Source organism: Phyllosticta citriasiana (assembly GCF_038021145.1).
Source record: "Phyllosticta citriasiana strain CBS 120426 chromosome Unknown IWZ02scaffold_1, whole genome shotgun sequence".
In the NCBI taxonomy this organism is placed as follows: Eukaryota; Fungi; Ascomycota; class Dothideomycetes; order Botryosphaeriales; family Phyllostictaceae; genus Phyllosticta; species Phyllosticta citriasiana.
The window spans coordinates 881043-906709 of NW_027117278.1; the positions used below are offsets into that span (position 1 = coordinate 881043).

At 53.5% G+C, this 25667-nt stretch overlaps 9 protein-coding genes across 9 annotated transcripts; 6 read left to right on the forward strand and 3 right to left on the reverse strand.

Moving 5' to 3' along the window:
- The first annotated feature begins 428 nt into the window (after nucleotides 1–428).
- On the forward strand, nucleotides 429–1818 carry IWZ02DRAFT_438884 (uncharacterized protein). Its single transcript, XM_066766746.1, has 2 exons — nucleotides 429–1242; nucleotides 1297–1818. The coding sequence occupies exons 1-2, from the start codon at nucleotides 500–502 to the stop codon at nucleotides 1532–1534; spliced, it is 981 nt and encodes a 326-aa protein (XP_066626941.1). The 5' UTR covers nucleotides 429–499; the 3' UTR covers nucleotides 1535–1818.
- On the reverse strand, nucleotides 1819–2815 carry IWZ02DRAFT_438885 (actin-related protein-like protein 2/3 complex subunit 4). Its single transcript, XM_066766747.1, has 4 exons — nucleotides 2655–2815; nucleotides 2269–2595; nucleotides 2048–2218; nucleotides 1819–1999 (listed from the first exon to the last, which is right to left on the reverse strand). The coding sequence occupies exons 1-4, from the start codon at nucleotides 2655–2657 to the stop codon at nucleotides 1991–1993; spliced, it is 510 nt and encodes a 169-aa protein (XP_066626942.1). The 5' UTR covers nucleotides 2658–2815; the 3' UTR covers nucleotides 1819–1990.
- A 244-nt stretch (nucleotides 2816–3059) lies between these two features.
- Nucleotides 3060–4973, forward strand: IWZ02DRAFT_486480 (ubiquitin C-terminal hydrolase-like protein; the record flags this gene model as incomplete). Its single annotated transcript, XM_066769266.1, has 4 exons — nucleotides 3060–3075; nucleotides 3135–3549; nucleotides 3599–4818; nucleotides 4873–4973. The coding sequence occupies 4 exons, from the start codon at nucleotides 3060–3062 to the stop codon at nucleotides 4971–4973; spliced, it is 1752 nt and encodes a 583-aa protein (XP_066626943.1).
- A 1985-nt stretch (nucleotides 4974–6958) lies between these two features.
- Nucleotides 6959–9656, forward strand: IWZ02DRAFT_429035 (uncharacterized protein; the record flags this gene model as incomplete). The annotated part of the gene is made up of 6 exons (XM_066765957.1): nucleotides 6959–6970; nucleotides 7076–7200; nucleotides 7226–7664; nucleotides 7693–7799; nucleotides 7851–8331; nucleotides 8379–9656. The coding sequence occupies 6 exons, from the start codon at nucleotides 6959–6961 to the stop codon at nucleotides 9654–9656; spliced, it is 2442 nt and encodes an 813-aa protein (XP_066626944.1).
- Nucleotides 9657–9902: 246 nt separating this feature from the next.
- On the reverse strand, nucleotides 9903–11143 carry IWZ02DRAFT_10203 (WW domain binding protein 11-domain-containing protein). The gene has a single exon (XM_066761253.1). It carries the CDS (start codon nucleotides 11089–11091, stop codon nucleotides 10150–10152), a length of 942 nt encoding a protein of 313 aa, XP_066626945.1. The 5' UTR covers nucleotides 11092–11143; the 3' UTR covers nucleotides 9903–10149.
- Nucleotides 11144–11261: 118 nt separating this feature from the next.
- IWZ02DRAFT_486483 (ribonucleases P/MRP protein subunit POP1-domain-containing protein) lies at nucleotides 11262–13863 on the forward strand (the record flags this gene model as incomplete). Its single annotated transcript, XM_066769267.1, has 3 exons — nucleotides 11262–11585; nucleotides 11633–13238; nucleotides 13289–13863. The coding sequence occupies 3 exons, from the start codon at nucleotides 11262–11264 to the stop codon at nucleotides 13861–13863; spliced, it is 2505 nt and encodes an 834-aa protein (XP_066626946.1).
- A 3105-nt stretch (nucleotides 13864–16968) lies between these two features.
- On the reverse strand, nucleotides 16969–17884 carry IWZ02DRAFT_10229 (uncharacterized protein). Its single transcript, XM_066761262.1, has one exon. The coding sequence runs from the start codon at nucleotides 17645–17647 to the stop codon at nucleotides 17171–17173; it is 477 nt and encodes a 158-aa protein (XP_066626947.1). The 5' UTR covers nucleotides 17648–17884; the 3' UTR covers nucleotides 16969–17170.
- A 910-nt stretch (nucleotides 17885–18794) lies between these two features.
- IWZ02DRAFT_10250 (uncharacterized protein) lies at nucleotides 18795–20621 on the forward strand. The gene is made up of 3 exons (XM_066761264.1): nucleotides 18795–19399; nucleotides 19447–19779; nucleotides 19824–20621. The coding sequence occupies exons 1-3, from the start codon at nucleotides 18991–18993 to the stop codon at nucleotides 20375–20377; spliced, it is 1296 nt and encodes a 431-aa protein (XP_066626948.1). The 5' UTR covers nucleotides 18795–18990; the 3' UTR covers nucleotides 20378–20621.
- A 3424-nt stretch (nucleotides 20622–24045) lies between these two features.
- IWZ02DRAFT_429039 (dihydrodipicolinate synthetase) lies at nucleotides 24046–25645 on the forward strand (the record flags this gene model as incomplete). Its single annotated transcript, XM_066765958.1, has 3 exons — nucleotides 24046–24388; nucleotides 24562–24604; nucleotides 24682–25645. 3 exons carry the CDS (start codon nucleotides 24046–24048, stop codon nucleotides 25643–25645), a joined length of 1350 nt encoding a protein of 449 aa, XP_066626949.1.
- Nucleotides 25646–25667: the final 22 nt, after the last annotated feature.

Here is a 25667-nt window from a genome sequence, read left to right on the forward strand (position 1 = left end):
GCCTCATGGCGTTTACGACGGAGTCATGGATGAGGTCTCTGCTTACGAAGTCGGCGCTCAGTATTTTTGTCAACAGCAGCTGGTGAGTGGAGACTTTACTACAGTGCTTCCTTGACTTTTGTTACGCATAAATTAAGGGAGGCGCTATGATCCCTCTCCGCTCCAGGAACCGGTCCAAAACCCGGGGCTCCATCCATAACCTTATTCCTCGCTAACGAAACGACAGCTGCTCACTGGCCAGAACACCACTCGGCAGCTAGGGTGCTGGTAAATGCGGTTGGTGGCAGAGATGAATGGCGTTGCACCGGCTATGGAATACTTCCCTATCGAGCAAGCGCCATTTCCCTGGACTCATCCAGGTCTGTCCATTGTCGGTTCAATACCACCCGGCAGTGCAAATGCGGATGTCTAGGACCTTTTTTTTTAAAAACCTTGTCCTCCAACATTCCCTCCAAATCAACAGTGCTGGGCTGGTCCACAAAGCAGACACTCTTTCAAAATGTTATTTTTTGTTGTTTTCCTTGTGCTAGCCTTGACGAGCTCATCAGTCGCTGCACCACCATCCAATCGTTATGTCTACCCTCATTTTCCGCGGCAAGTTGGGCAAGGCAGCAATCCTCGGCCAGGCGGTACCATCCGCCTAGGAGACCGCAAGACGCAGCGCGTCAAGCAATACCAGACCCAAGCACGGGTCACCTGCCCCATTATCCTCGACGGACGCGTTCCCAAGAACTTTTCTCTTGAAGGTTTCGACCGCCCCAACGGAATCTTCAACCCCGATTTCGTCCGCGCTCAAGATGTTCCTTGGTCTCAGATTCTCAAATTCCCCGAGGGTCCGGCTTCCAAGTTTGATGTTCCTCTCTACAAGCCCGTCGAGGGTACGATTGACGACCGCTCCATCTTCCAAGACCAAGTCGGCTTCCGCCGCTACGGCTTGCAATTCGCCAACGACAAGGCCAACGACACGACCGACACTGGAGTCGTGACGTTTCACTGGAGCATCAAACTGGACGAGCAAAAGAAGCTGAACTTGAGCCACGAGCACCTGATGGTGTGGCACGAGGCCGCCGACTTCAGCTCCAACCAGTTCAACTTCAACACGGGCACAAGGATCGGCACCAACGGTACCGACAAGAACACCTGGCAGCTGCTCGACCGCAACTCGAAGCTGCTGTGGAGCGTTCCCCACGACAAGAACTGCGGCTGGCAAAACTTTGCATTGACCCTGGATTACGTCCGCAAGTATGTTGACATTTAGCCCCGAAATTGGTTATCACGTGCTAACGAGTGGAACAGCACTTTGACCATCTACTACTCCAAGGGAGCGTCCCAATTGAAGAAGGCCGGCGGTCCTTTTTCAAACAACAACTCTGGTGGAGGTCAGTTCCAGATTGGCATCCTCAAGAAACCTACTGGAGTCACTGGTTCGGAAGACATTACGAAGAACGGCTTCCAGCCAACGGGTATGAAGGAAGCTGTGGCTTATGGCGGTCTTTTTGTTGAGAGTAGCGCTGGTGGCTGCGTCTCAAAATAATGCTCGGGTTTCTGGCGGTATGCATTTGGTGTATCTCTTCACATTAGCTGTATTTTTACCCCCAGAGTGTACAGTTGCCTTGCACAAATTAGCGGTGGCGAAAATAGGCCGAGCAACTGCTGAATGACCATTGTTGACGCATTGTTCAAATGCCTTGTGGTCACTGGCGCTATGAAGGTTAAGGCATCATTTGAGCGAGATAGAGTTTGATGTGCGGGAGGTAGTCTGTTTTCTGGGTTGGCTTGGGGGATCAGAGGCGACAAAGTCTATACGACAGTAGCACATCTTGAAACTGAATTTTGGTACTTGAGCTTCTGTGTCTTGTCGTCCTCGGCTAATCGGTACAGAGCTATCAACCGACCCGTGACAGCGTAGAGCTCCTGTCCCATTTGACGCAACCGCGGCCAAGACGATCGTGCTTTTGAGGCGTTTCCAGCCTTTTCTGCAGCCGCTCCTTTAATCGAACTATAAAATTGTCAGCAGTCTTGGATGAACGAGCGCCAATTCACGTACAGGCGTCAAGAATGACTCGGCCACAAAACGGGCTCTTGCATTCAAGAACAGCTTCATCTCAGATATCTCCTTGTCCACCTCCTCCATAAACTGGATGATGAAGTCCACCAGCTTATGTTTCAGCATCTCTTCAGTGTGGAAATTGGTGATGAGGAACGAAATATCATAGCCCTACGCGGACGTCAGCGACATTGCTTTTCCCAAAGGGGTAGTATACCGACGTTGATGGGCTTCCTCCGCAGAATGAAGAAAGACTCCGCCCTCTGTGTGAGGAAACGAGTAAACTTGTGAACAAGGATATGCTCGATCTCATCCGCCTGCTTGATCTTGATGCTTATGCGAACACTGTTGATACTTGGCTCGATGAAGACGCGCTCGTTCTCATTGCGGGATACCGTCAAGGGGTTCAGGAGGACTTCTGGAGAGGTACGCGCTTCGACTTCAGGGACATTGTGCCTTTCGGATGCTTGGGAAGCAAAATTGGACAGCGAAAGGGCGGCGGTGAGGGAGGAGCGGACAGCTTGGAGGTAGGGACGCAGTGATTGCGACTGTGCTAGGCGTCAGCGTGGTCCTCTTAAGCCGGGCGGTTCGAAGGGTGAGACTCGACCATTGTGGGCGGAGAATCCGGGGGACACGGCAGGAGAGCAGTGATAAAGGCACCAGCGGCACAGAGTCCCTGAAGATGTCCGGATGCTGGATTGCGGAAGCGGTGTGATGCGAGGTGGTGGGGGATGATGCGCAGCGGGTAGGGCAGCTGGGGAAGCTCCCGCTGGTGAAGTCATGGCCGCGTTGCCCCGCGACTCCCACGATAAAGCGGCAATGACTAACATAGGGCTGGAAACTCGGCGAATCGGAGGTGGCAGCCCGCCTGCCTTGGCGTCGATGGCGGCAACTCGTCGACACTATGTCCACCACCAGTCATTCCTTGCTTCAACTTGCATCATATCCGGTCTGCCGAAGGCGAAACTTTGCATCGCAGTCGACTCCATCTCCATTCTCTCATTTTCCACAGATGGAGCCGATTCCAGGTACGCGCCTACCCCGGTCCAAGCTCCGCGAGCTACATTCAAGCTGACTTCCGCCACAGTCACCGTCAAGCATCAGGGCAAGAAGTACGATGTCGAGCTTGACCCTTCTTCGACCGGCGAGACGTTCAAGTTTCAGCTCTACTCCCTCACCGGCGTAGAGCCCGAACGGCAAAAGATTCTTGTCAAGGGAGGGCAACTCAAGGATGACACCGACCTCTCGAAGCTCAACGTCAAGCCCGGCCATACCTTCATGATGATGGGCACCCCGTCAAATGACAACAAGGGCAGGATTGAGCGTCCGAAGGAGCAGATCAAGTTCCTGGAGGACATGACGGAGGCGGAGGCCGCGCAAGCTGTCGGTGCTATTCCCGCTGGCCTGCAGAACCTGGGAAACACCTGTTACATGAACTCGACGCTACAGACGTTAAAGGCGATTCCGGAGCTCCAGACTGAGCTTGCACGCTATAAGGCTAGGTACTCGAGACAAACGACAGCAAATGATTACGCGCTGACTGTTTTTTAGTGGTTCTGGCTCTGCTGGGCCCAGCGACCTGAGAGCATTCGGTCTGGGAGGCCTCGGGGCGTCTGCAGACCTCACGGAAGCCCTCCGCGATCTGTTCAAGCAAATGTCCGAGACTCAGCAAGGATTCCCTCCCATGATGTTCCTCAACGCCCTCCGGACGGCATTTCCCCAGTTTGCACAGACTGCCCGAGACGGTCGCGGATACGCACAACAGGATGCCGAGGAAGCATGGTCGCAGATTGTTACCCAGCTTCGCCAAAAGCTCAAGATCAAGGAGGGCGAGTCTGATGTCTCGTTCGTTGACAAGTACATGTCGGGCAAATTCGAGTCACATATGGAGTGCGATGAGCATGCCGCAAAGGATGCCGGAGAGCAGGCGATTGACAGCGAGGACACCTTTTTCAAGCTCAACTGTCACATCACGGGCGAGGTCAACCACCTGCGCGAGGGCTTAGCTGCCGGCATGGTCGAGAAAATCGAAAAAAATTCCGAGGTACTGGGGCGCAACGCCGTCTACACCAAGACGTCCCGCATTGCAAGGCTACCGAAGTATCTGCCAGTCCACTTTATGCGCTTCGACTGGCGCCGCGACACTGGTAAAAAGGCCAAGATCATGAGAAAGGTCTCCTTTCCCCAGGAGCTCGACATCGTTGAATTTTGCAGCGAAGACCTGAAGAAGCTCCTCATTCCGGTCAGGGACAAGATTCGGGAGATCAGAAAAGATGAAGAGGATATCGAGCGCGCAAGGAAGAGGCAAAAGCGCAACCAGGTCGAACAGAAGGAGAAGGAGGAACTCTACAAGGGCAAGGGCCCGGCGGGCGAAAAGCAACTCGCCAAGGAGAAAGAAGATGAGAAGAAAAAGGTGTCGGGAAGCAGTGGCGATGTCGAAATGCAAGATGCCTTCAAAACGGACGCTGAGTTCGAGGCAGAGCGGGCCAACGCGATAGTGCAGGCAAAGAAGGAGCTCCTTGCTCTGGTTGATGCCAAGCTCATGGGAGACGAGGCTTGCAACAGGACCGGACTCTACGAACTCCGTGGTGTCATCACCCACCAGGGCGCCACAGCGGACAGCGGCCACTACACCTCTTTCGTTAAGAAGGAGGGAGACAAGGATCCGAGCACCGGCAAGAGAAAGGCTGAGGATGGCAAGTGGTGGTGGTTCAACGACGACAAGGTCTCGGAGGTCGACGACGACCGGATCGAGACATTGTCGGGAGGAGGTAAGCCGGAATCCCAAGCGGCCCCAGCTGATGTAGTGCTAACCAAGCTCCCAGGCCAAAGCCATTCTGCGCTAATTCTGCTCTACCAGGCAGTCCCCATCCCCACAAAGGAGGAGATTGCAGAGGCGGAGGAAAAGGCAAAGAGCCTTTCTTGATCGCCCCCATTCTTGAGATGCAGCCATGGGAATCATAGACGCGAGCTTGAATGAGCTACGAGCATAGCGAGGATTGGTCAAAGGTAGACTTTTACTTTTTCCGGCATGCAAACAGCACTGAGTAAGGTTGCAAGCGCTGAGATGCTTGGACAAATCCATACCGCTAATTTTCTCGAATTTGCCGGCAAGTGATCCAAAAGTGAAGCGCGCTACAATGCTCAGCGCGTTGATGTCGCTCTCGAGAACTCTACACCTGCGCGGTTTGCCCATGCCAAGACGTACTTGTTGCTCAAGAGACCCTGACAAGCGCGCGGCAGCTGAATACTGACCACAACACCCCACCCACATGCTCAAAAGCTACCTGCAGTGATGCACACACAAAGCTGCGTCCGCTAGCATCCGAAAGTCCGAATACGCGCAGTATCCGAAGCACACAGGTGGAGCCAATGGAAAGAAAGCATCAATACCTGGATCCTGTTGGAGAGGGCCATCGTTGCGCGTCACACCTTTGGCACGCACCTTTGGCACGCACCGGATTTCAGTCTAGGAATACCCCTGGGCAGCTACCGGTCTTGCTGGAAGGTCGACCACAACAACGTCAACCCATCTCCGTCCACCCAAACGATGTGGGTATTTGGATTATGTGCGTTAAGCTCTTCGTGACTAATTGGGAGAACCTGTTCTGCGGATGTGCTTTCATCGATGACTGCTCCTAGTGGCGCAAGGTCCGACATTCTTCATCAGTGCGGGAGGAAGCATTCAGGCCTTTTGTCACGACAATGATAGGGAGCATCCTGGCACTCTAGATGTGTGGAAACAAGGTGCAGCCAAGGAGATATTTTTGTTACGGATTTCGCTCTTGGTTGCTTACAAATTACACACATACAGCCATGCCACCTCATTGTCCCCATGCACCACCCCTCGAGGCCTTAATTGCTTAGTTTTCCTCCTCAGATTTTGAAATTTGATTGCGGCTGTTGTTGATTTCACACCATGTGGTGGGTGTGATTGCAGTCCTGCAGTTGCAAAAGCATTTTTTCAGACGTTGCGATTTTGCTTGAAGAGTAAGGGTGTTGATTTTGTTGTTGCAAAGTTGCGTTTGTTGCATCTTGCACCGCTAATTTCACAGGGATTGCTGCGTGGGAGGGATTGCCGAGGTGTTGAAGTGGTGTTGAGGATTATTGCTTGGGCGGGAGAAATACCATCTCGTTGCAATCTTCGTTAAGAACGATACAAGGTATGCTGTGTCTTTTGCAGGCTTTACATTCAGCCTTGTGCGGGTGTTCGTCTTGCCACTCAACGTCTTTTGCGGCAGTCCTGGTCGTTACGTACGCGTGCAGGCACATCTTGCTCTTGGTGCTGATCCAACTTCTGAACCGAAGTCGTTGGTTTCTTTGCGGACCTTTGACCTTCGTTATTATCTTTGCCCATATTTCGGCATGTTGCTTGCGGAATTCATTGTCCTCGAGTTTGCTTCCGTCTGGATTTTACATTGAAACGCGCAGCTCTGTTCCATACTCGGTTTTTGCTTTCGAAGTTTGGTTTGCTGTTTGATTCGGCGCCTGGCTTGGGCCTGCGCCGTATTGCGTGGCATCTGAGCTTTCGTCCTCCTGCAACAAGCCAGGGCCATTAGTTTCGGCCTCTTTCTTGCGGGTTCTTCGTCATTGCTTCCTTCTGAGGTGTCGCTATCTAGCGAGATTGTTGACATTGCGCGGTTTGATCTCGAGCCCGCCTGCTGTTGCTCTCGGAGTTTCGTCTCGTCTTGAGGTGTATCTTTCAGAACCAGTACTGGAAGCATTCATACGTCGACCAATAACACTCACGTTGCGCGTCATTGTTGCGATTTGCGTCATGGAGGCTAGCTTGAATTGCCTGCTTGATTTTTTGCATCTCCTCAACAATATTTTGCATCTCCTTGATGATCTTTTGCATTGACTCCGTGCAAGTGTCGATCCTTTCAAGGAGGTATCTAAGACTGGTTCAGCATGTGCTGTCAAGTAAGACAGTCCAGAGCGCGGACAGCGATCGATTACCTTGCTGTTGCTTGACCCATGATAGGATCTTGCGGAGATTGGTAATCTTCGGGAGTATTCAATGGATAGGACAACATTGTGGAGATCGTCGAGGACATTGGTTTGGTGGAGGATGATGTCCGTGGGAGATCTCAAGGCAACTCGCACGACGCCGAGCAGGGCAAGTGCGGACACAACCCAGATTTCCATTTTGGGTAGGTGCCATATGGACGGCAACAGTTTCCCACCTCACCTTCCCTTCACACCTCCACTCTTGAATTTCTCAGCTGCGCTCCCCTCTTTGTGTCCTGATGCCAAAATGTTTTACAGCCACGAAGGCGAGTTCAAGGTTGAGCTGTCGGTCAAAATATCTGCTAATTGCAACCCCAAGTCCTCACGTCTCGAAAGCATGGTGTTGCTACAGTCTGGTAAGCTCGGACGCATTCAATTGCTTCGCATCATTGCTCACGCGCGGCGTCCCAGGCTTGTGGCGACGCTTGGCTCCAGATCTTCGCTGAAGAAGGTCAACCGCAAGGCAATTCTCGAAGTCAATGTGCCCAAGGCATGCGAGACCATTCTCGCACCAGAAGCTCCAATGGCCTTACGCCTTCAAAGCAACCTGCTGTGGGCAAATTTTCAGTCCTTTGTTCAAAACCTCTGGCTTACTCTCGACTCTCAGGTACGGTGTGTCGCGTGTTTATCTCCAGCAGTGCACGTATGTCCTTGCGGATTGCCAAAATGCGCAAAACAGCATCCGCGCAAGCCTCCATGTTGTAAGAGCTGCGGCGCTTGACCCTGAAGCTGGACGCTCGAGGTTAGTATTGCGCAAAATAGCAACCGAATCTTGCTGATGCGTCTTCCCAAGGCCAGAACAACTTCTCCTGCAAGATGATCCCAGCTTTCTTCCAGAATTCGCTCTTGAGCCGCTTGATCTTGCCATGGACATCTCGGCCGCCAATGCTTCCTTCACTTCCGGGTCTAATACCCTCTCTCCCCACGCGTCGCGTCGAAGCAGGAGCATAACGTTTGATGAACACCTTGGCGGACCTTTTGGCGGCCTCAACATCCCCACATCTGACACCGGTGCGGGAGATTTCGGTGGCTTTGTTGTCCCCAGCGACGATGGAGCTGGTATTGGAGCTCATGGTGGAAGTAGCCACATTCAGGACGATGGCTTCGATCCCAATACAGACTTCGCGTTCGATGCTGATGGAAATCTCATTGAACATGATCTTCCACAACAGACTCATCAAACTCCACGCGTTGGGTCAGCTTCGCAGTCAGTCGCTGGTGGATCAGCAAGACCACTAGAACGAGAAGGAATTCAGCAGCAGGAGGATACTCATGTAAGTCTCTTTCCACGGGAGGAAGGTATTTTTACTAAAGAGTGTAGGTTGATGATCGCATGGACATCGACCTGCCCGAGTATGGCGACGAGATGATTATTCCTGATGGCGAACCGCTCTCCTCCGTCCGCGAGCATCAAAGCTCCCCTGCAGCTGAAAGTTCCGTTCAAGATGCGCCTTTTCAGTCATCCTCGCCAGTCCGTGTTGTAGCTCAGCGCCAGCGAAAGCCGCGTGTAATCCCTCTCGACACGACCATGGAGCTTCGGAACACTGAATTGCTTGGCTGGCAGAAGAACTACCTTCAGAACATGGCCCAGGCAGTACAGCACAAGCACAGCCTTCGAGCCGCTGCCCAAGCAAAGAAGAACGCCGAGTATTGGGTCTTAGGACTTGGAATTGGTGGAATCGGCGCCATCGCTGGATCCACTGGCATCCCAGGTCCGTTGGACATGTTCAAAGGTGAAGCTCTCCTCCGTACACTGGGCGTGCGAAGCGAGCCTGCTGCCACGAAAAAACGCGGTCACCAACTATCCGCGGCAGAGGACGAGCCTCAAGACCGTCGAGTTCGTCAACGCTCGGAAGAGGGCGAGTTTGGTCGTGGAAATGAAGACGATGCAGTCTTTCATGGAGACGAGGACATTGAAGTGGCTAGAGAGGCGGCGGAAGAGATCCAATCTCAGCTTTCTCAGCACTTCCCGTGGAGTGCGACTGCTTCAGCTCGCGCATCCTCAGTTGCTGCCAGCGCACGCAACGCCCTTGGTCTTGGCGGACAAGGCTTTCCTTCATCTGTTGCAGGCCCCAGCTCCATTGGCGTCGCTGGATCCCTTGGTCGTAGGACCAGCCGCATGATAAGCGCCAGTCCACTTCACGGTCGCGGAGCTCAACGCGGCTTAGAAGCCGCCGAGCATGAGCATGAGCAGGAAGAAGATTTGGAAGAGACCCTGGGAGCTTTCGATTCCGACATGGCAATCGACGGTGACGAATTCGAGCTCTATGGAGCCGCGGCTGGCGTCGACACTCAGACAGCAAACCATTCACAATTCGCCCATGCACAGTTTGACCGTCAAATAGTTCAGTTCGGCGAATTCATCTTCGAAACCATGCAGAAGAAGAAGACCGACGAAGACGAGGAGGCTGGCCAGGTCGGCAAGGACGACGAGCTTTTGTTTGGAGAGCTCATACGCCCCGAGTCCAATACCAAGGCCGTGGCTGCTCAAGGCTTCATGCATCTACTGGGCCTCGCAACCCAGGGCCGCATTACTGTTCAACAGAACGAGCCGTACTCAGACATTTCTATCAGCCTCCCCTTTGCCGGTTCGCTCTGATTGTCGATTCTCATCCGAGACAGCTCAGACTGCCCTGCTTTCATTTACTCAACCGTCCTTGCTTCTGCAACTGTTTTCGAGATTACGGAATTTGTTTTTCAGCTTGCTTTCGACTCGCGAAGCTCCTCAGAGTGTAATACTGGGATACAGCTTTGCTTCAGCTGCTTCGACATGATGGATTTTTAATGGCGGTTTTATTCGGGATGACGCGTCCGACGGACCAAAGGAGAACTGTAGGAGTTGCTCTCAAACTCGCGAGGATGACAGGTTTTGTCGTTGCAAGGTCTTTGCTATTCAAGTCATGATGGCCAGACCAAGAGAATACTATAGGAGTGGCTTTCGAGTTCGCAAGGATTACGGGTCATGCCGCCGCCAATTCGAGGGCACGGTTTACTAGCGAGTTAGCTTTGCTGTAGCTACTTCGAAAATGATGAGATGATTCAATTTTCTGACCATGCCTCTGCCCTGTGTAACTCTCTTCCCTTTGTCAAATCTACTTTGCAAAGGCTTCATCCTCAACCTCTTCCAACTCGACCTGTTTCAACTCCCTCTCAAACCGTTCCTCCTCCGCCCCGAGATCATCCTGAGTTTCAATCTCTGCTTCGGCAGACATCATTTTGAACTCGGCTTCTTCAATCGCAGCCTCAGCAGCCTGCTCCCCGTCCTCCTTGCTACTCTGGACAATCTTCTTCTTTTCCTCTTGATCTGGCTGCTGACCTACAGCACGGTATCCAGACTTTTCCAATCTTTCCAGTTCCTCTGGCTCCAAAAGCTTCCCTGGTGTCTCGCCCTTTGCCGCTGCAACTTTGCGGGCCACCGCTGCTGGCATGAATCGTGCCGTGGCCTCTTTCCTCAAATCCCTATGCACAGGCGCAGACTCGTAGACCGTCTTAACTTCGGCGGGCTGTCCATCAGGGGCACCGGGCTTTGCGGGCAGCGCATGTGGGCCAGAATGAGTTGTCTGATTGTCCGTATTTCTCGGCTTGCGGAGAATAGGTGGCGGCGTATCGCGCGGCATGGGAATGTCTCTGGCATCCTCGTCCGTCTCGCTGCTTTCGCTGCCGTCGTCCTTGTCAAAATTACCACCTCTTCGCCTTTTGCCTAGTATGCCTCGACCGCGACCTCCCTCCCCGCTGTCTCTCCGTCTCTCGTTGTGAAATTGGGGAGCCTTGTCTCCGAGCGCCTCTCGGGCTTTCTTGATTGCGCGCAGTTCCTTCTCGAGGTTGTGCAGAGTTTCTCGGTCTTTGGGCCGCAGTTGGTTGCGCTCCTCTGCGGCTTTGAGGTCGTCGATTTGTCGTTGAAGTCGGTCGGGGTTGCGTTTCGCAAGGCGCTCGTTGCGCTGTGCCTGGACGTTGGCCTTGGACTTTTTGAGGGCGCGAGCTTTGTCGGCTTTGTGTTGTGCTTGGACGGGATTGTAGTTCTTTTCTTTCGCCATGACGAATGCAAGGTGGATTATCGTATGTGTAGGGAGGCAGTGGGCTTGTGAGATGGATGTTATAAGGAGCAGGATGACTTCATCCCACCTGACGACGCGCACCCCTGTCGCGCGCCAAAGATTTCGTCAGAGCTTCCGCGCTCGACACACCACACCTTTAACTATCCAACATGGCCGACAAGCGCAAGCGAACTACCACAGCCCAGCAAAATGCAAACAACGGTCGGCAGAAGAAGCGCGCTCGAACTCGCGACGCCCGTCAAATCGCTGCGCAAGCCACCGGCACAGCGTTCAAAAACGGCGAAATCGACGTCGACAAATTCGTAAAAACGCGAGAATTCGAGATCAAGGCTCTGGAGGATGGTATGAAGAATTCACGCAAAGGCTTGAGTACTAGGGCTTTCCAGGGTGTTCCAATGGAGCTCAGGAGGAGGACAGCGAGCCACAATGTCAAGAGAGTGCCCAAGAGGCTGAGGCCGAGAGCTGTGCGAGAGGTGCGTTTGCCCATGATTACTCCATGCAATTTCTAACTTAATCACAGATGGCCGAAGACAACACACCCACGGTCCAGTCGAGGCGAAGGAAACCCAGCGGTCATGTGCGATTGAGGCTGGACAATGTCAAGAGGCTGCAGACGCTCAGCGCCAGGGCCAAGGCAAAAACGAGAAAAGACCCCGATGACATGGACGTCACAGAAGATGCTGTCGTCAAAATACAGACCAGAAAGGCCCGTGTAAAGTCACAACATCTGAAAAAACCCCCGACTCCACCGGCAAGGTATCGAAAGCGTCAGCTAAACAAACAATGGTTACCGACACACATGTTCCATACCAAACGAGCCCACATGACACCCTCCAAGGAACCACTCTGGCGGTTTTCCATCCCGCTTTCGCCGACACTCAAGTGCTATAGACCCACGCATAGAGCAAGCGTAACGAGAGGCGCAGTAGCATGGGACATGAGCTACATGTCTACCATTGGCTTGCGGGGAAAAGAGGAAAATATTCAAAAGCTGCTCAAAGACTTGGGTATTGGAGATGGGGAGGATCCAGAAGGGATCTGGCTCAAGACGGGCGAGAAATGGAGAAACGGGTCAAGAGCGTGGTCGGGATGGGTTCTTGAAAAAAGCCCGTCCTTGCAAAAGCCAATTGCCCCAGTCGCGATTGTCTGGCAGTCGACATTCACAAAACACATCAAGTCGCCAAATGGCTCCGAAGGTTCCAACAGATCCCGAAAGAGAAGCCTGTTGATTCGGGTCCATCCTTCGGCGTTCATGCAATTATGGGAACACATTCGCAAGCTGCATCCTCCAGTCACCGTCGAAGACTTGCGCTTTGAGATTGGAAGCATCGAAATCACCGGCCCTGGCGCAACCGAAGCTCTCAACGGTACTCTTTTCCCGGTTGCACAAGAAGATGTTGATGGCACCCCTGAGGCGGTCTGGAAGCAACTAGGAGCCTTGAATAACTTGGGTCACCTACCTGCTGGTGCGCTGCTTGGATTCGAAATCTCGGATCCGCGACTACGTCATCCACCGCGGACGGTGGCGCCTTCTTACACCAAAAACTCGCACTCTCGTCTCCTTACTACTCTTGCAGAATGGCCCCTAGATCGCACGCAGACTCCACCCACAATCTTCAACAGGTCTGTCCGCCTCGCAGCTCAACATTCGCTCCCTAGCCAAAAGTCCATAAACCGCCGCAAGACTGCCGCCAAGCCTGGCTCGTACCCTGAACCCAAACCTTCTGACCCCAAGATTCCTCTGCTGCTCTTTGCTTCTCGTGAAGCTGGAGCAAACGCTGGCACATGGACCGTGCTATTGCCCTGGAAATGCGTCAATGCCGTATGGAACACTCTCATGTACTACCCGCTGTCTACGGGAGGCAACGTCAGATTCGGTGGCTTGGATCAAAAGAGACAACTTGCATTTGAGGGGGGTGTTCCGTGGTTCCCTGGCGATTTCCCTGGAACCAAGGCCGGTATCAAGTGGGACGAATTAGAAACACAGAAACGGCATGCCGATTGGGAGAAAAGACCAAAGGGAAAACGAGTCGCATGGGAGAGTGTGAGACTCGGCGAGGGCAAAAAGGGCGAGGTTGGAAGAGGCTGGGCGTGCGATTGGGAATTGTTGGCTGGTGGAGAGCCTGGTAAGTCTTGTATGAACCTACCTGCGACATCACAATGTTAACAGATCCAGCGGATGCATCGAAGCTCAGGCTGTGCCATCTATCGTCACGAGCTGCATCCGAAGCTCTTGCCGCACAGTCTCCTGCTCTTCCCAACCACCAGATCGCGCTTTTCAATGTCAAACTGACCGTTGTCACCCGTGGCACGCCAACCACCTGTGCTCGCATCTATCGTCTTCCCAAGGATCAAGAGTTGCGTAGTAAGTGGCTGTCTTTGCTTCCAGATCCCAAGTCCAAAAATAATCGACGCAAAAATGCCGCCCAACGACGTCAACGTCGCCCCGGCACATCGTCACAAGAGGTTGAGGCATATCTTGCATCCACCCTCGTTAATCCATCACACGATCCTTTTCAGGCGGGCAACAGCAACTATCCACCAACTCCGGATCAGGAAGACTTGATCGGCTTCATCACGGCAGGGAACTATAATCTCAGCGAGGGTCGAGCAACCGGGGTTGGAAATTTGGCTCTGGAGGGAATTATGGGGGGCTGGAAGAGCTCAAGTGCCTCTGAGAGAATGTTGTGCATTGTCCGGAACGCTGGGGAGTCCATTGGAAGGCTGGCGAAATGGGAATTCGCAGAGTGAAGATTGTCTGAAAGTCGCGAAAAGCTCAGGACGGCCGATTTGTTCAGCGCTCGCCGGACATTGCTTCCTCTTTGATTTCCACAAGATCAGCCAAAGGATCCCTTTCATTCCTCGCCAATGATTGAGATTCGCAAGTGAAGCTACCTCGCCTGTACGAGAAGACTGGCGCAGCGTCCAATAGTCCCTGGTAAGGATAGTGGTCCCCAGTTCGCCCCATCCACGTCAAGCAAGACTCGCGAAGCATTCGATGATCCTCCGGCTTGGAAAGTGGCTGCTCCTTACGGCCGTGGCTCCAATCAAAATCACCTCAACAACTCGCTGGGACTTGCTGTTGAATCCAACAGCCTACTCAGCCTTTGCTTCAAACAAAACAACATCATCCCGTTCCGCATGGCCTGCCTCCACCAGCGTTTTTCCACTGTCAATGGCTGGCCGACGATTGGTCAGATAGGAAAATCAGGTGGTTGGTGGAAGGGAAAAATAGATGCCCTTGCAAATCTATGTTTACCGCTGCACAGAAAGATTCTACCCCGGTCGTAGAGGCAAGATAGAGTTGGGGTCAATGCGGAGCAAGAGCTTATTTTCATAACCAGCCTTTTACCCAGCACTCGCAACACTACCTTCTGATTTGCAGAACGAGCTCGCCGGCGCTTGCTGCAGCAACGATGCAGGCTCATGACATCGCGTGCGCGAAGACAGTTTCGAAACCCCAAGGATTGTACACCAAGCACTCGGTACTTTTCAAGGCATGGGGTCACTTTGCACAAACAAGGTTTGGAGGAGCCGACCAGGTAACGATACCTGCCACTCGAGGCTTGCGAGCACACCTGCGATTCGAAAGACTCCTTGGTCGACCCGTCCGGCCGGCTATCCTTGCTGGAGCTTTTCCCTGGATCAAGACCTTGCTCTGTCTCCTTGCAAAAGCCGTCTGCATCCCATCACTGGCGGCTTCCCCCGTGCTTCCCCGGAGGAGTCTGTCACCATTGCACAGGATCGACATGGAAGCGCGGGTGGCCCCGAGGGCATATTTTCGTCAGTGTTGACATGTTGGATCAGCGACCCCGCAGCACTTCTTTTCGACGATTATAGTGTCCTGCCCGAAAAGGCCGACCTCGAGCAGTGTCGGAGAACCTCGGCACCAATGACATCTTACACAGAATACGCTACATCCGGTAGACATAGCATGCAGACGACTCGGTTCCCTGAAGTGACCATTACTCGCGCAGATCCAGAAACTGGGACGACATTTTTTGAGACTTCTTTTGCAAGTTGCAGTGACGATTCATTCAGTCGCTGCAAGTCCAAGGGTCCAGAAAAGCTCTAGAGTCAGCTGCAGTGAATCACGAAGCGACGACCCTGCCTCGGAATGCAGCATGCATTTATGCAGAACATGGATCGGTTCTTTTCCAACCGAACATGAAACCTTTCTTGACTCTGGTATAGTTTGTTGGGTTGGGATAATGACGAGTAGCAGGACGGCATTTTGTGTCCGACGGCCACCCTCTCGAGAGCCTGACCAGGCTAAAAGTTCTCTGGTTCACTGGATATCCGTACGGGCGCCTTGAAAACTGAGGCCTGACTTGATTCTTCAGCTCGACTAGCATGCCCAATGCCTTGCATTCGCCGGTCTCCGCGGCACGAGTATCGACTGAGCCGCAGCCTTTGCTTTGAACATCCGCGACCAATGGCAAAGACTCGAGATATTAGGGGCCAACCAACCCATTAGACTCTTGATCATGTTGGGCAATACGCTTTCCATGAGCAAAAATTGTAGAACAAAGTGATACTTCGAAACTGCGATGCAGGCGATAAGTTTTGACGAACAAAACTGGGCGCCAAATGTCTGGAAAAATGCTCGAAAAAGCTATCCTGGAACGATCATGACAAGTCCACGCCTGCTTGGCCTATCTGGCTCGATGTTTAGTATGCACGAAATGTTTACAATCGAACACCGTCGAGTCGGAAATCGCAAGCACCGCTTCAGCCGTGTCGGTGCGAACCGCCTCAGATAAGGCTTCCTGGAACCAACCTAATCCTTTCGTGTCTCGAGGCGGAGCTGGCGCCGTGCGCTTCATGTTTTGCAGCCAAAAGATGTTGAGCAGACTCTTTGGAGGACTGCTGCGCCTTTCATTGGTCGCCAAGGCATGTTGTTCAAACCTGGAGCACTCATTTTCAAACATGTTTGGCAGTGCAACCTACCTTCCTGCGGCCCGCGGGATCAGTGTCATGCCGAGGACCCTTTTTTACGGACAAGACCAATTGGGTCGCAAGAAAATACCAAAAGCTCATGCACGGAAACGGACCAAGAATAGCACTTGAATCCTTGCAACACAGCACATGAGCCTCGGCAAGGGAAAAACTCTTCTTCTTTGCAAGTCTGATCTTGTCCTCCACAATCCGGCAAAATGGTACCTCGCAAGTTTCAGATCATGGGGCTGATCTACTCAGCATCTTGGTTTGCGCAGTCAACAGTTCCTTGGTCATTGCTTGGGAAACACGAACATCACATTAGTTGACAATCACGTCGGACAGCAAGCCATCTGATTTGGCAGCGCGAGGCGTCAATGAATCGTGACTTACACACGCTCATCACTGTCCAGCTTGAGCCCAAGTCGCTATATACTTGCGTCGATGACGCCCAAGAGAAAGCGTACCATCGCAGCTGAACAACAAGTGATCTTCGCTGTTGAGTCATGGACGGGTTTAAGTGAAGAATGGATGAGGAAAAAAAAATTCTTTCACAGCATGCCCCGCATGCCCGAAGCTGGAGACCCACTACCCCAGCTTCCGCCCGGGAGATCGTCAGCTCCGAATGAGCTTGTCCAGGGACCCTGGCCGTGCACATTTTTTTCCTGAACACGCTGTTGACGATGTGGAGGCCGACGAAAGCTGGAATGCTCATCAGGCAGCGTTAGCGAGAAACCTGGCGACACTGCAGAGGGCAAAGATGGATGGGATGCAAGTTTTTCCAAGAAGGCGTCTGGCAGATGAACTCAGCAGACCAAGCAAGGACAAGGTTCTTTACCATCCTGGATGCTTCTGTTTGGGCTGTCCCCGCGAGCGACAAGTCACGAACGAGTTGCGAACGTTTTCGCAAGAGCTTACGAGACTAACTAATGTCAGCGGCGGATAGCTCGTACAGTTCAAAACTTCAGCTCGACTTGCAACCGTGGTGACAACGAATGGGACGCCTACCACTTATTAAAAGAGACGACTTGCCATTCTCGTCATTTTCAAACACAGCGAGTTGGCATCAATCCGAGCTATAATAGCCTGGGCAGCACCAGGATGGTGTGGTTCTCGAGCGTCAGGCATCTACCTTGCTCCAACATTGGGTGCCGAACTGCCGATCAGTTTCTACAAGGCATCTAGATTCAGTGTCGCTCTCGCGTTCCGTAGAGAGCCGAATGCATTGCGAGTCAGCATTTCGACCTGTCGACCTTTGACGAGAGGTCGACATGCCATGCATCTGTAGCGTCAAGAGGTCCGCATCTACACTTGAAACACATCTAGGATCATCACACCACGGCGAGACAGGGGTCAGACGTGGACATGTACAGATGAGGTAGATTTCAGCAACGTCAGCTTCAGCAGCAAGACGACCGGGGTTTTGGAAGAGCACAGCAATCTCGCAAACGCATCCGAATCCCACAGACCAGATGGTGAGGGTCTCACGGCATGGGGACTGAGGATGGTACTGCAGGAACGCTCGGGTGCACCGAGGCGTTCTCCTAGGATGTAGGCGCAGGCGAGGAGCAGCGGTTGGGTCGAATTCTTCCGACATCCAGTTTGGGAAGTGTGTGCATGCCCTGGGTGCATGCGGACCAGCCTGACAAGATGAAACTCGACGATCTGGCAGGATCTTCGTGGGCAGGACGGGCACGACAGCCAAAAGCGGTAGCTGAGCCTAGGTTGCATTTTCCCAGCAAAAACGTCCCACTGGTCAATTGGCTCGAGATAGTTTGACGCGACCCCACTCTCGAGCATTCAAAACCCGGCTACGAGCAGAGCAGGCCAAGCGGCAGCACAGCAGGCCAAACAGGCACTCCGAACATCGTGGTGAAGGGCGTTTGCACGACGGTGAGGTCTACGAATGCAAGGAGCATGTGATGGGCGACCTACTTAGGCTCTTCCCTGCGTGTCGCTGGAGACGCGAAGCTCGTGGGCCTGATACGACGGGGGGGACGACGAAGGATCCGATCCTGGAGTAGCGGTGGCGAGGATAGAGAGGTCTGGTGCTTGGAGAGCAGCAAAATGAATGCATGCGGCGCAGGACATGTCGTCGCGAAGCAAGCACAGCGATGGCGGCCATCGCCGTGTGTTGGTTGCAAGAGGGCGAGGGGGTCCCAGAGGTTGTCGGCGAAAGGGATGTTCCGCCGAGCTCGCGTCTCGCGTCGACCTCACAGCTCCAGCTCCAAAGCCAAATCCCACGTCGCTCGTCAGCATCTACAGTACAACACAACAACCCTCATCCATCCCGCACATCGCTCTGCAGCGCCGCCACCTAGGCCAGGGATATGTGACACCTCCTGCCACAAGCAGCCAAGATCAGCCCCGATGGTCATGGATCAGGGCCCCTGCTCCAATCACCACCACCGCGGCCGCGGGCTGCCCTGCTCGACTGCGCTGGGCCCGAGGGAGAGGCTTGGTCGTCGTCGCCACACTATCATCAGATTGCCTTATTATCAGCAGCGCGCGAAGGATGCTCACTTGCTGTGAGAATAAGGTTACTACCTCTAGGCCACTCGGAGCTGGCGGCCGCGCTGACGCTCGCATTACCAATTACCGTCTTTTTGACCGGACCTAGTGCTGGGTACCTCCACTTCGTATTGATTGGTCCAGGCAACGTGTAGTCCACTCGTCCTTGCGCCTAAATCTACGTCCTGGTTAGATTTCCGCCCCCCCCCCCCCCCCCCCCCGCCTGCTCCTTGGCCAGGCCATTTTAGAAGAAATAGCTCCAAGCCGCCAGCACGATCGTTCCTGAAAAAACATCCCTCGAGGCTGCTAGCACAATCTGCGTTACTGCCTCTACCTCAAACTCGGATTTCCGACGGTCCCACCTTCCCGGATGACCGGCTCAATAGTTAATGCGATTATCACGCTCATCTGGATTGCCCATTAGAGTCTATGGCTGTGGGGTCTCTCCTAGCACACAAGCACCGCCGTCACCACCTCTTCCCTAACCGAAGCATCAGCGTCGTGTCCCCAGGGTCTCTGCACCAAGGAATGTCATATAATCCATCTGGCCCGGTTTCGGTCACGAGGGTTGCGCAGCCGCTGGACCATTCTTTTGGCTTGAATGGACTTGGTTCTGACCACTCCCCTGGACCTCACGCCTTCTCCAACCCCGCCCTCGACGACGCTGTCAAGAAGCGCAAATCATCCAAGGGAAGCATCTCGTCCCTGTCGTCCTTTGAACGGACGTCGTCCACGCCGCACATGAGGTCCCTTTCGCTGGGAGAGTCGAGTTCGATTTCTCCCAATTCCGACAAGCGTCGCAACAAGCTCGGCTATCATCGCACCTCTGTCGCGTGTGGTATGTTCCTGATCTCCCCTCCTTGCATCACACTGACGCGGTTCTAGGTCACTGCCGACGGAGGAAAATCAGGTGTTTGTTAGCTCCCGACGACCCACAAGGACGATGCTCAAACTGCATCCGGTTGAAAAAAGAGTGTAATTTTTACCCGGTGGAACAACAAAATTCAAACGAGTCTCGAGCGCAATCGGCGAAACGGAGTAGCATCTCTCACATTCCTTCGTCGTCGACATCTTCATCACCGCGTGGCTCCAACCCCGCTGTTGGACACGAGCATTTTGAGGAGTATGGTTCTTTCCAATCGATTCCTCCTGACGCGCCGGGCTATCCAGTTCCTCACCATATGGATGGATCTGTTGATATCAAAGCGCACCATGGTGGTAAGTACATCAATCGTCGTGTCGTTCTCGCTAATACACAGCAGTCATTCCTCAATCTGAATTTCCGTATTCTCCTTCCTTTGACTTTCACGGTTGGAACCAAAACTACGCCGGCCACACCCCATCAGATGGCCACTCTGATGCTTCATCGATTGCGTACTGGCCCTCTTCCGGCCCACCAGTAACATCAGCCTCGCCCTTTGTCCATGACCCAATGAGCATGCCATCCCAAATGGATGCCCAAATCCCTCAGCAGCATTTCCCCGGCCATGATCAGCCCGTCTGGCCTGGGTTGCAAAGATCAATGTCCTACGGGGGGCCCGAAACTCTCACGCAAGACCCCCGATTCCACAACGGTCTTCCAGGCCACGTTCAACGACATTCGGCGCATGATATTCCGACTATGGAACCTGCTCAGGACTCCGAACCGATGAACCATAGCCCAATGCCTCCGAACTGGCAACCCTTCGTCAGCGTACCCGAGGGAACGCAGCCTGGCCCCGTGCAGCCCTACAACGGTCATTGGTACCCTGAGCCGCAAGGTCTTGGCTCGGTCGAAGAGGAACACAACCTGGCAACTCCTTATCGTCCATTTTGAAAAATACTCCGGCGCCGTTGTTTTCTAATGATACCCACCGGAGTTTGGATCGTGGCTAGCACATGGTCTTGAATATTATGAGAAGACGATTGGAGTATGGATTGCCCGCCTTGGCTACTTCGGACCGACACAGCCACGACAGTGGCCATCGCGCTTGGCGGCTGGCTCACAATAAATACGATCGAGACGACTGTTCGCTGGCCTCATTCACGACTGCTTCATTGCTATATGCTCGTCGCGTTGCCTTGATTCGTTTTCCGGTCTGCAATATCGTGTAATTGCTAAAGAAGGCGTGGTCCCATGTGTGAAGCTGGAATATTATCTTCAAATTCTGGCGAGCATTCATCGTGTCACCGAGTCCAAGGAATTTCCCTATACTTATGATCTAACGCGTTTAATATAGATGACAGGTCTTGCACTTCCGAGCTAGCACACTCTTCAGTCTTTTGCCGTCTTCTCGTACATAATTCCGTTGCTTGGTTTTCGCAATGAACAGAGTCTCTTTGGACTTTCCCGACGATCTCATTGTATCAACATGTCGCAAACGAATGTGGCTTGTGCGCTGGAATAGAGTCGAAGGATTCAGCTGGCCAGATCAAAATCGAAATTGGCATCTGGACCCATGTCAAGCGCGACGCGTGGCGACAACAACGGAGACACAACCGGAATCCCAATCATCTGACGTTGCGGCAGTCAGACTGCGCGGCACATCACGCGGGATTGCGATATGCAACTCGACAGTTGCAATTGACACAATCCTTTTGGTCAGGCAAGTCTCGGTCATCAAAATGCTGACGTCTTGCGGTGAGGACTGCCTTCTCGCTATGTACGAGTCTTCCCTGTACAACGTGAGACGAGCTTAGACGCCGTTGGGCAGATCGTCAGGTACCTTGCTCCTTAGCTCGCTTCCTATCCGGACGTGGCTGTGGAGGACGCATCTATCCGCCGCGCCGTTGACCGTGTTCATGGTTGCATCCCACCAACAAAGCAGACAACACTTGCAGTCATGAACAACAACACAACAGGCTATCACAACACGATCCGAACAACGTCGCCGTCGTTGGCCGGTGGCACAGGTTCCGGGGTTTGAAACTAGACCTGCGACTAATTTCCGCGCCGCCGCCGCATATCCAGGCAAGGCGCTGCGCCGCACAGGACCAGATGCGAGTTTACAGACCGGCCCGTCTACCCGCAGGAGCAATGACGCCACCCGTTACAGTGCCGCCTTCGACGACACAAAAATTGTGGAGTACAAAATCATGGAGTTCGCCGTCGACTTGTCTCGCTTGATCTGTCTTGGATCGTAGGCCTACTACAAGAATTTCGCAAAGTGGTCGTGCGGATGTTATTTTTCTCGACCTGAGGTTTTGTGCGAATCATTCTCCATTGAGCAACTACGTTTTTGCTGTAACTTCCAACGCCAGCAAAGCCAAGCCAACACTACTAAACACGTGCCCCCGGAGAACGTTGGTTGTCTGACGCTGGCTGCTGACTATGCCTAGTCTATCCGCTTTGGTGGATGCGCGCTACTATAGCGGAACCGGCGCCTTCCAGCGCATCGTGAGGCGCCTCGCTCAGCCTAGCTGCGGCTACCTGAAGCCAACGTGGTATCGTGCTGTACAGCACAGTCGTGGACAACTAACTAGTTGCGTACTAGGTGGCACGCAAGCTGCTCTCCCAGGCTCGAAAGAGCTAGCCACGGCCGTTGAGATACAGTCGTCGTCTGCAACTCCGCCAAGAGTCGTTGGTTGCAGTGGGAATAGCCTTATTCATGGCGCTAAGCAGCCGCGCGTCGGTCGCATTACGTCTGGGGTGACGCAGATGCTACGAGCTTGATGGGGGGACGGAGCTGAATAAGAGATGCTGCATGCAAAAGTCAGCAATGCGTGCATGGTGGAAAGGATTCGGCTCAAAAGAGTCGCCGGCAGAAGAAGATCCCCCTTGATGTGTTTACAATCAGTCTCACAGACCTGGGTAAGTTTCTGCTCCACTTTGTTGGCAGGGTGACTTTCTGAATGACAATCTGGCAGCTTTGATTGTTGGAAACAAGCCGTCACAACGGGGTCGACGTCCATCACCGCCCTCCCGCGTAGCATGTTCAAAAGTTTCTGGATGCTAATTATTCCTGTTGCCTTAGTTCCACAGATCTTCAATACAAGCCTGTGTTCGTCCATCCTTTCCAGCTAGCGATAGGTATCAGGCTGGACTAGATTAACGTCAATCGACAACGTTCATCCCCCACAAGAAGCCATCCTTGTTTTCTGATAGACTTTGAACCAATGCACCTCAATCCACCAAACGAAGGAGTCGAAATAAGCGAAACCCGGTAGAGATGCACAAACAAGGAAAACAAGGCGAACACGAACTGTGGCAATAGAGTTTGGACGGTCAAGCAGTAACTCGGTGCTATCAATGTAGACGTTCTGGAATGCTCAATTTACCAGGTCGTCGGGTAGGAAGAAGGAATACTGTCGTGGCATGTCCGTTGACAGCGCTTGGAGAAGTTCGGTCTCAAGCATCCGCCTTGCAGTCGTCTTGTGAGGGAATTGTTCAAAGCCCTTTCGTCGGACCCGGTAGTACCTCTTCGGTGCAATGACGTCCACCATGCAGCCAAAATCTGAATCATACAGACTTGCAGGAGCGATGGAGTTGATTGTGTGTATCCCACATCGAACGACGTGCACGTTATCCAAGGCAGTCTTGGCATCCATCGGTCTCGACGGTCGTCGTTGGTGACGAGGATGCCGGGCTGAAGTGCAGGTCTCACATGTTGCTCCCACGCTGTTACTCTTTTTTTTTTTTTTTTTTTTTTTTTCTTCCCTACAGCCTCGAATGCAGCCTGGCCCCAAGAGTCCAGCTCCAAGACCGACAGACATCCAGCGTTCCCGACCGACATTGAACTAAGCTTTCGCACCCCTCACGTCGGCGCTGAACACGAGAAGCCTCTCCCACGACACAAGCGCAGTGTTTTCACCCCTGCCACCCCGTTTCCCTTGCCTTTCCTTGCCTGCATGTGTACTGTATTTCACCTTTCTGACCCACGCCCGGCCATAGCCTCTTTTCACTATCTCCGACAAGGCATCCAGCAAGCCAAAGCTGTCTTGATGTCCTCGTCCCTTTTGTTTTTCCCAGTCACTGTGGCTTTCACTCTCAGCTTTCCACTGCTCAGCTTTGAATTGATTGGTGACGAATTCGGCACATGATGTTCAAGGCCCAGGGAAAAGGAACAGCACATGGACGTGGACCTGAATACTTGTGCAGTATGTCGGAGGTCGGAGGCAGTGAAGGTTGAACTTTTCCCCCATCTCCGCTGGGAGTAGGGGTCGAAGAGTGCTGGCATGAATAAGTTGTACCAAGTGTCCATGACTGAGTTGGCTCGGACTCGCAATTGCAGAGACCCAGCCCGGTCGGGACTCGTTGGCCAATCAGGAGACGCCTCGGGGCTTGGAGCTCGCTGGGCCTGTGATTTTTCCCCCCTGCTGGGCCATAAAATCATCATTCCTTGGACATTACGCAACTGAGCCCATCCAGGGGAATCTTTGGGCGCACTGAAAAAAGTTGGTGCCCCGTACTCGAGTAATTGTCATTCGACGACCCAGCTCGAGTTCGTTAGCCCATCTTTCAGCCCAGCCCAGCCCAGCCCAGCCCAGCCAGCAATCCGTCGCATCATGGTCCATTCTGCTCGACAAAACGCCAGAGAGCTTACTGGCTGGCCATTTGAATCAGCCTTGGGCTCGGCAATGCAGCGACAGGCCGGGGCCATCCGGCGCGTCGGGAGTCTTTCCAGGTCCCGACGCAGAGTCGGTCTTTGGGGAGACGCGCCGAACCTACGCGACGAGCAGGTGGTGCAGCCGCGCAGACGAATGAATTCTCATGATGCAGGCGGGGACTGTGGCCGATCATGGTGCACATATCGTGTCGTGGCACACCTGGTCTTTGAAGCTGCTGTCGACTTCGAGTTCGGAAAGCAGCGGGCGCCCGCCGAGCGATCGTCGTGCTGCAGACGGCGAGGTTAGCTAGCGAGTAAGGATGTGGCGACAAGTACAAATGGCTGCGAGTTGCGCGTTCGGTCGGATTGGTGTGCAATTGGTCGTCGACTGACTGACTGACTGACTGACTGACTGACTGGCTGTGCGGGAGGGATCTTTCGACTTCGCCTTTGCCTCTTTGACGTTCCAGCGCAGTGGCCGAACCGAGGCAAGTCGCTGTGCCTCCAAGCGGCGTCTGGTGAGTGCTGCCCTGCTCTTTACTTTTGCTAGTCATTTTGCCTTCGCCTCCAGCTTGTCCATACAGACATGATCCAGGCCTGGAGTCGAGCTTGACTTGCCTGCTGACCTTTTCCGACCCAGGGTGCCCGCCATCACCTTCTACGGCGATGGCGACGACCTTTGCCTCGACGCGCAGGCCCAGTACTATCGCTACCTTTCCACCACGGGCCTTGCCGGACTGGTCATCCTGGGAACCAATGCGGAGGCCTTTCTGCTTACAGCCGATGAGAGACGGACCTTGATTGCGACGGCCAGGAAGGCTGTTGGGCCCGACTTTCCCATCATGGCTGGATGCGGTGCTCACAGCACCAAGCAAGTTCTTGGCCATATCAAGGATGCCGCCGGTGCTGGCGCCAACTACGCCCTGGTCCTTCCGCCTGCGTACTTTGGCAATGCATCGACTCCGGCTGTGGTGGAGCGTTTCTTCGACTCGGTTGCCGCAAGAAGCCCGCTGCCAATTGTCATGTACAATTTTCCTGGTGTTTGCAACGGGGTTGACCTTGACTCTGACCTCATCACGCGCTTGGCATTAAAACACGAAAACATTGTGGGCGTGAAATTGACCTGTGGATCTGTGGCCAAGATTACGCGCCTCTCCGCCGTGTTGCCAAAAGAGCGATTTGCGACTTTTGGAGGCCAGAGTGATTTCTTGCTTGGTGCCCTCGCCAGCGGTGCTGCTGGATGCATTGCCGCCTTTGCAAACGTTGCGCCCAGGGTCGTCGTGAAGATATATGATCTTTACCAAAGCGGCGAAAAAGAGGAAGCTTTGAAACTGCACCAGAGAGCAGCTCTGGCTGAGCAGCCTTGCAAGCTGGGGATTGCGGCGACCAAGTATGCTGCTGCCATTTACACTGGGAAGAGAGCAGGAATTGAAAGCGTCGAAAAGCTGGCAAAGCCAAGGGAGCCCTATCCTGAGCCGTCAGAAGCCGTCAAGAAGACGATACGGGAAACAATGGCGGAAATCCAACAGGTCGAGTCCCGGGTGGTGGAGTCTGGATGATTGAGGAAGAGTCAAGGGGTGA

What these genes read in the sequence shown, in the direction of transcription:
- IWZ02DRAFT_438885 (XM_066766747.1), bottom strand. An exon ending in TGCGGAGGAAGCCCATCAAC is followed by an intron (nt 2,219 to 2,268) that starts GTCGGTATACTA and finishes ACGTCCGCGTAG; the next exon opens with GGCTATGATATTTCGTTCCT.
- IWZ02DRAFT_10229 (XM_066761262.1), bottom strand. Translation starts at nt 17,647, where the DNA reads ATGTCGGAAGAATTCGACCCAACCGCTGCTCCTCGCCTGCGCCTACAT.
- IWZ02DRAFT_438884 (XM_066766746.1), top strand. Translation starts at nt 500, where the DNA reads ATGTTATTTTTTGTTGTTTTCCTTGTGCTAGCCTTGACGAGCTCATCA. An exon ending in ACCCTGGATTACGTCCGCAA is followed by an intron (nt 1,243 to 1,296) that starts GTATGTTGACAT and finishes CGAGTGGAACAG; the next exon opens with CACTTTGACCATCTACTACT.
- IWZ02DRAFT_10203 (XM_066761253.1), bottom strand. Translation starts at nt 11,091, where the DNA reads ATGGCGAAAGAAAAGAACTACAATCCCGTCCAAGCACAACACAAAGCC.
- IWZ02DRAFT_10250 (XM_066761264.1), top strand. Translation starts at nt 18,991, where the DNA reads ATGGCTGTGGGGTCTCTCCTAGCACACAAGCACCGCCGTCACCACCTC. An exon ending in TCGCACCTCTGTCGCGTGTG is followed by an intron (nt 19,400 to 19,446) that starts GTATGTTCCTGA and finishes ACGCGGTTCTAG; the next exon opens with GTCACTGCCGACGGAGGAAA. An exon ending in TATCAAAGCGCACCATGGTG is followed by an intron (nt 19,780 to 19,823) that starts GTAAGTACATCA and finishes AATACACAGCAG; the next exon opens with TCATTCCTCAATCTGAATTT.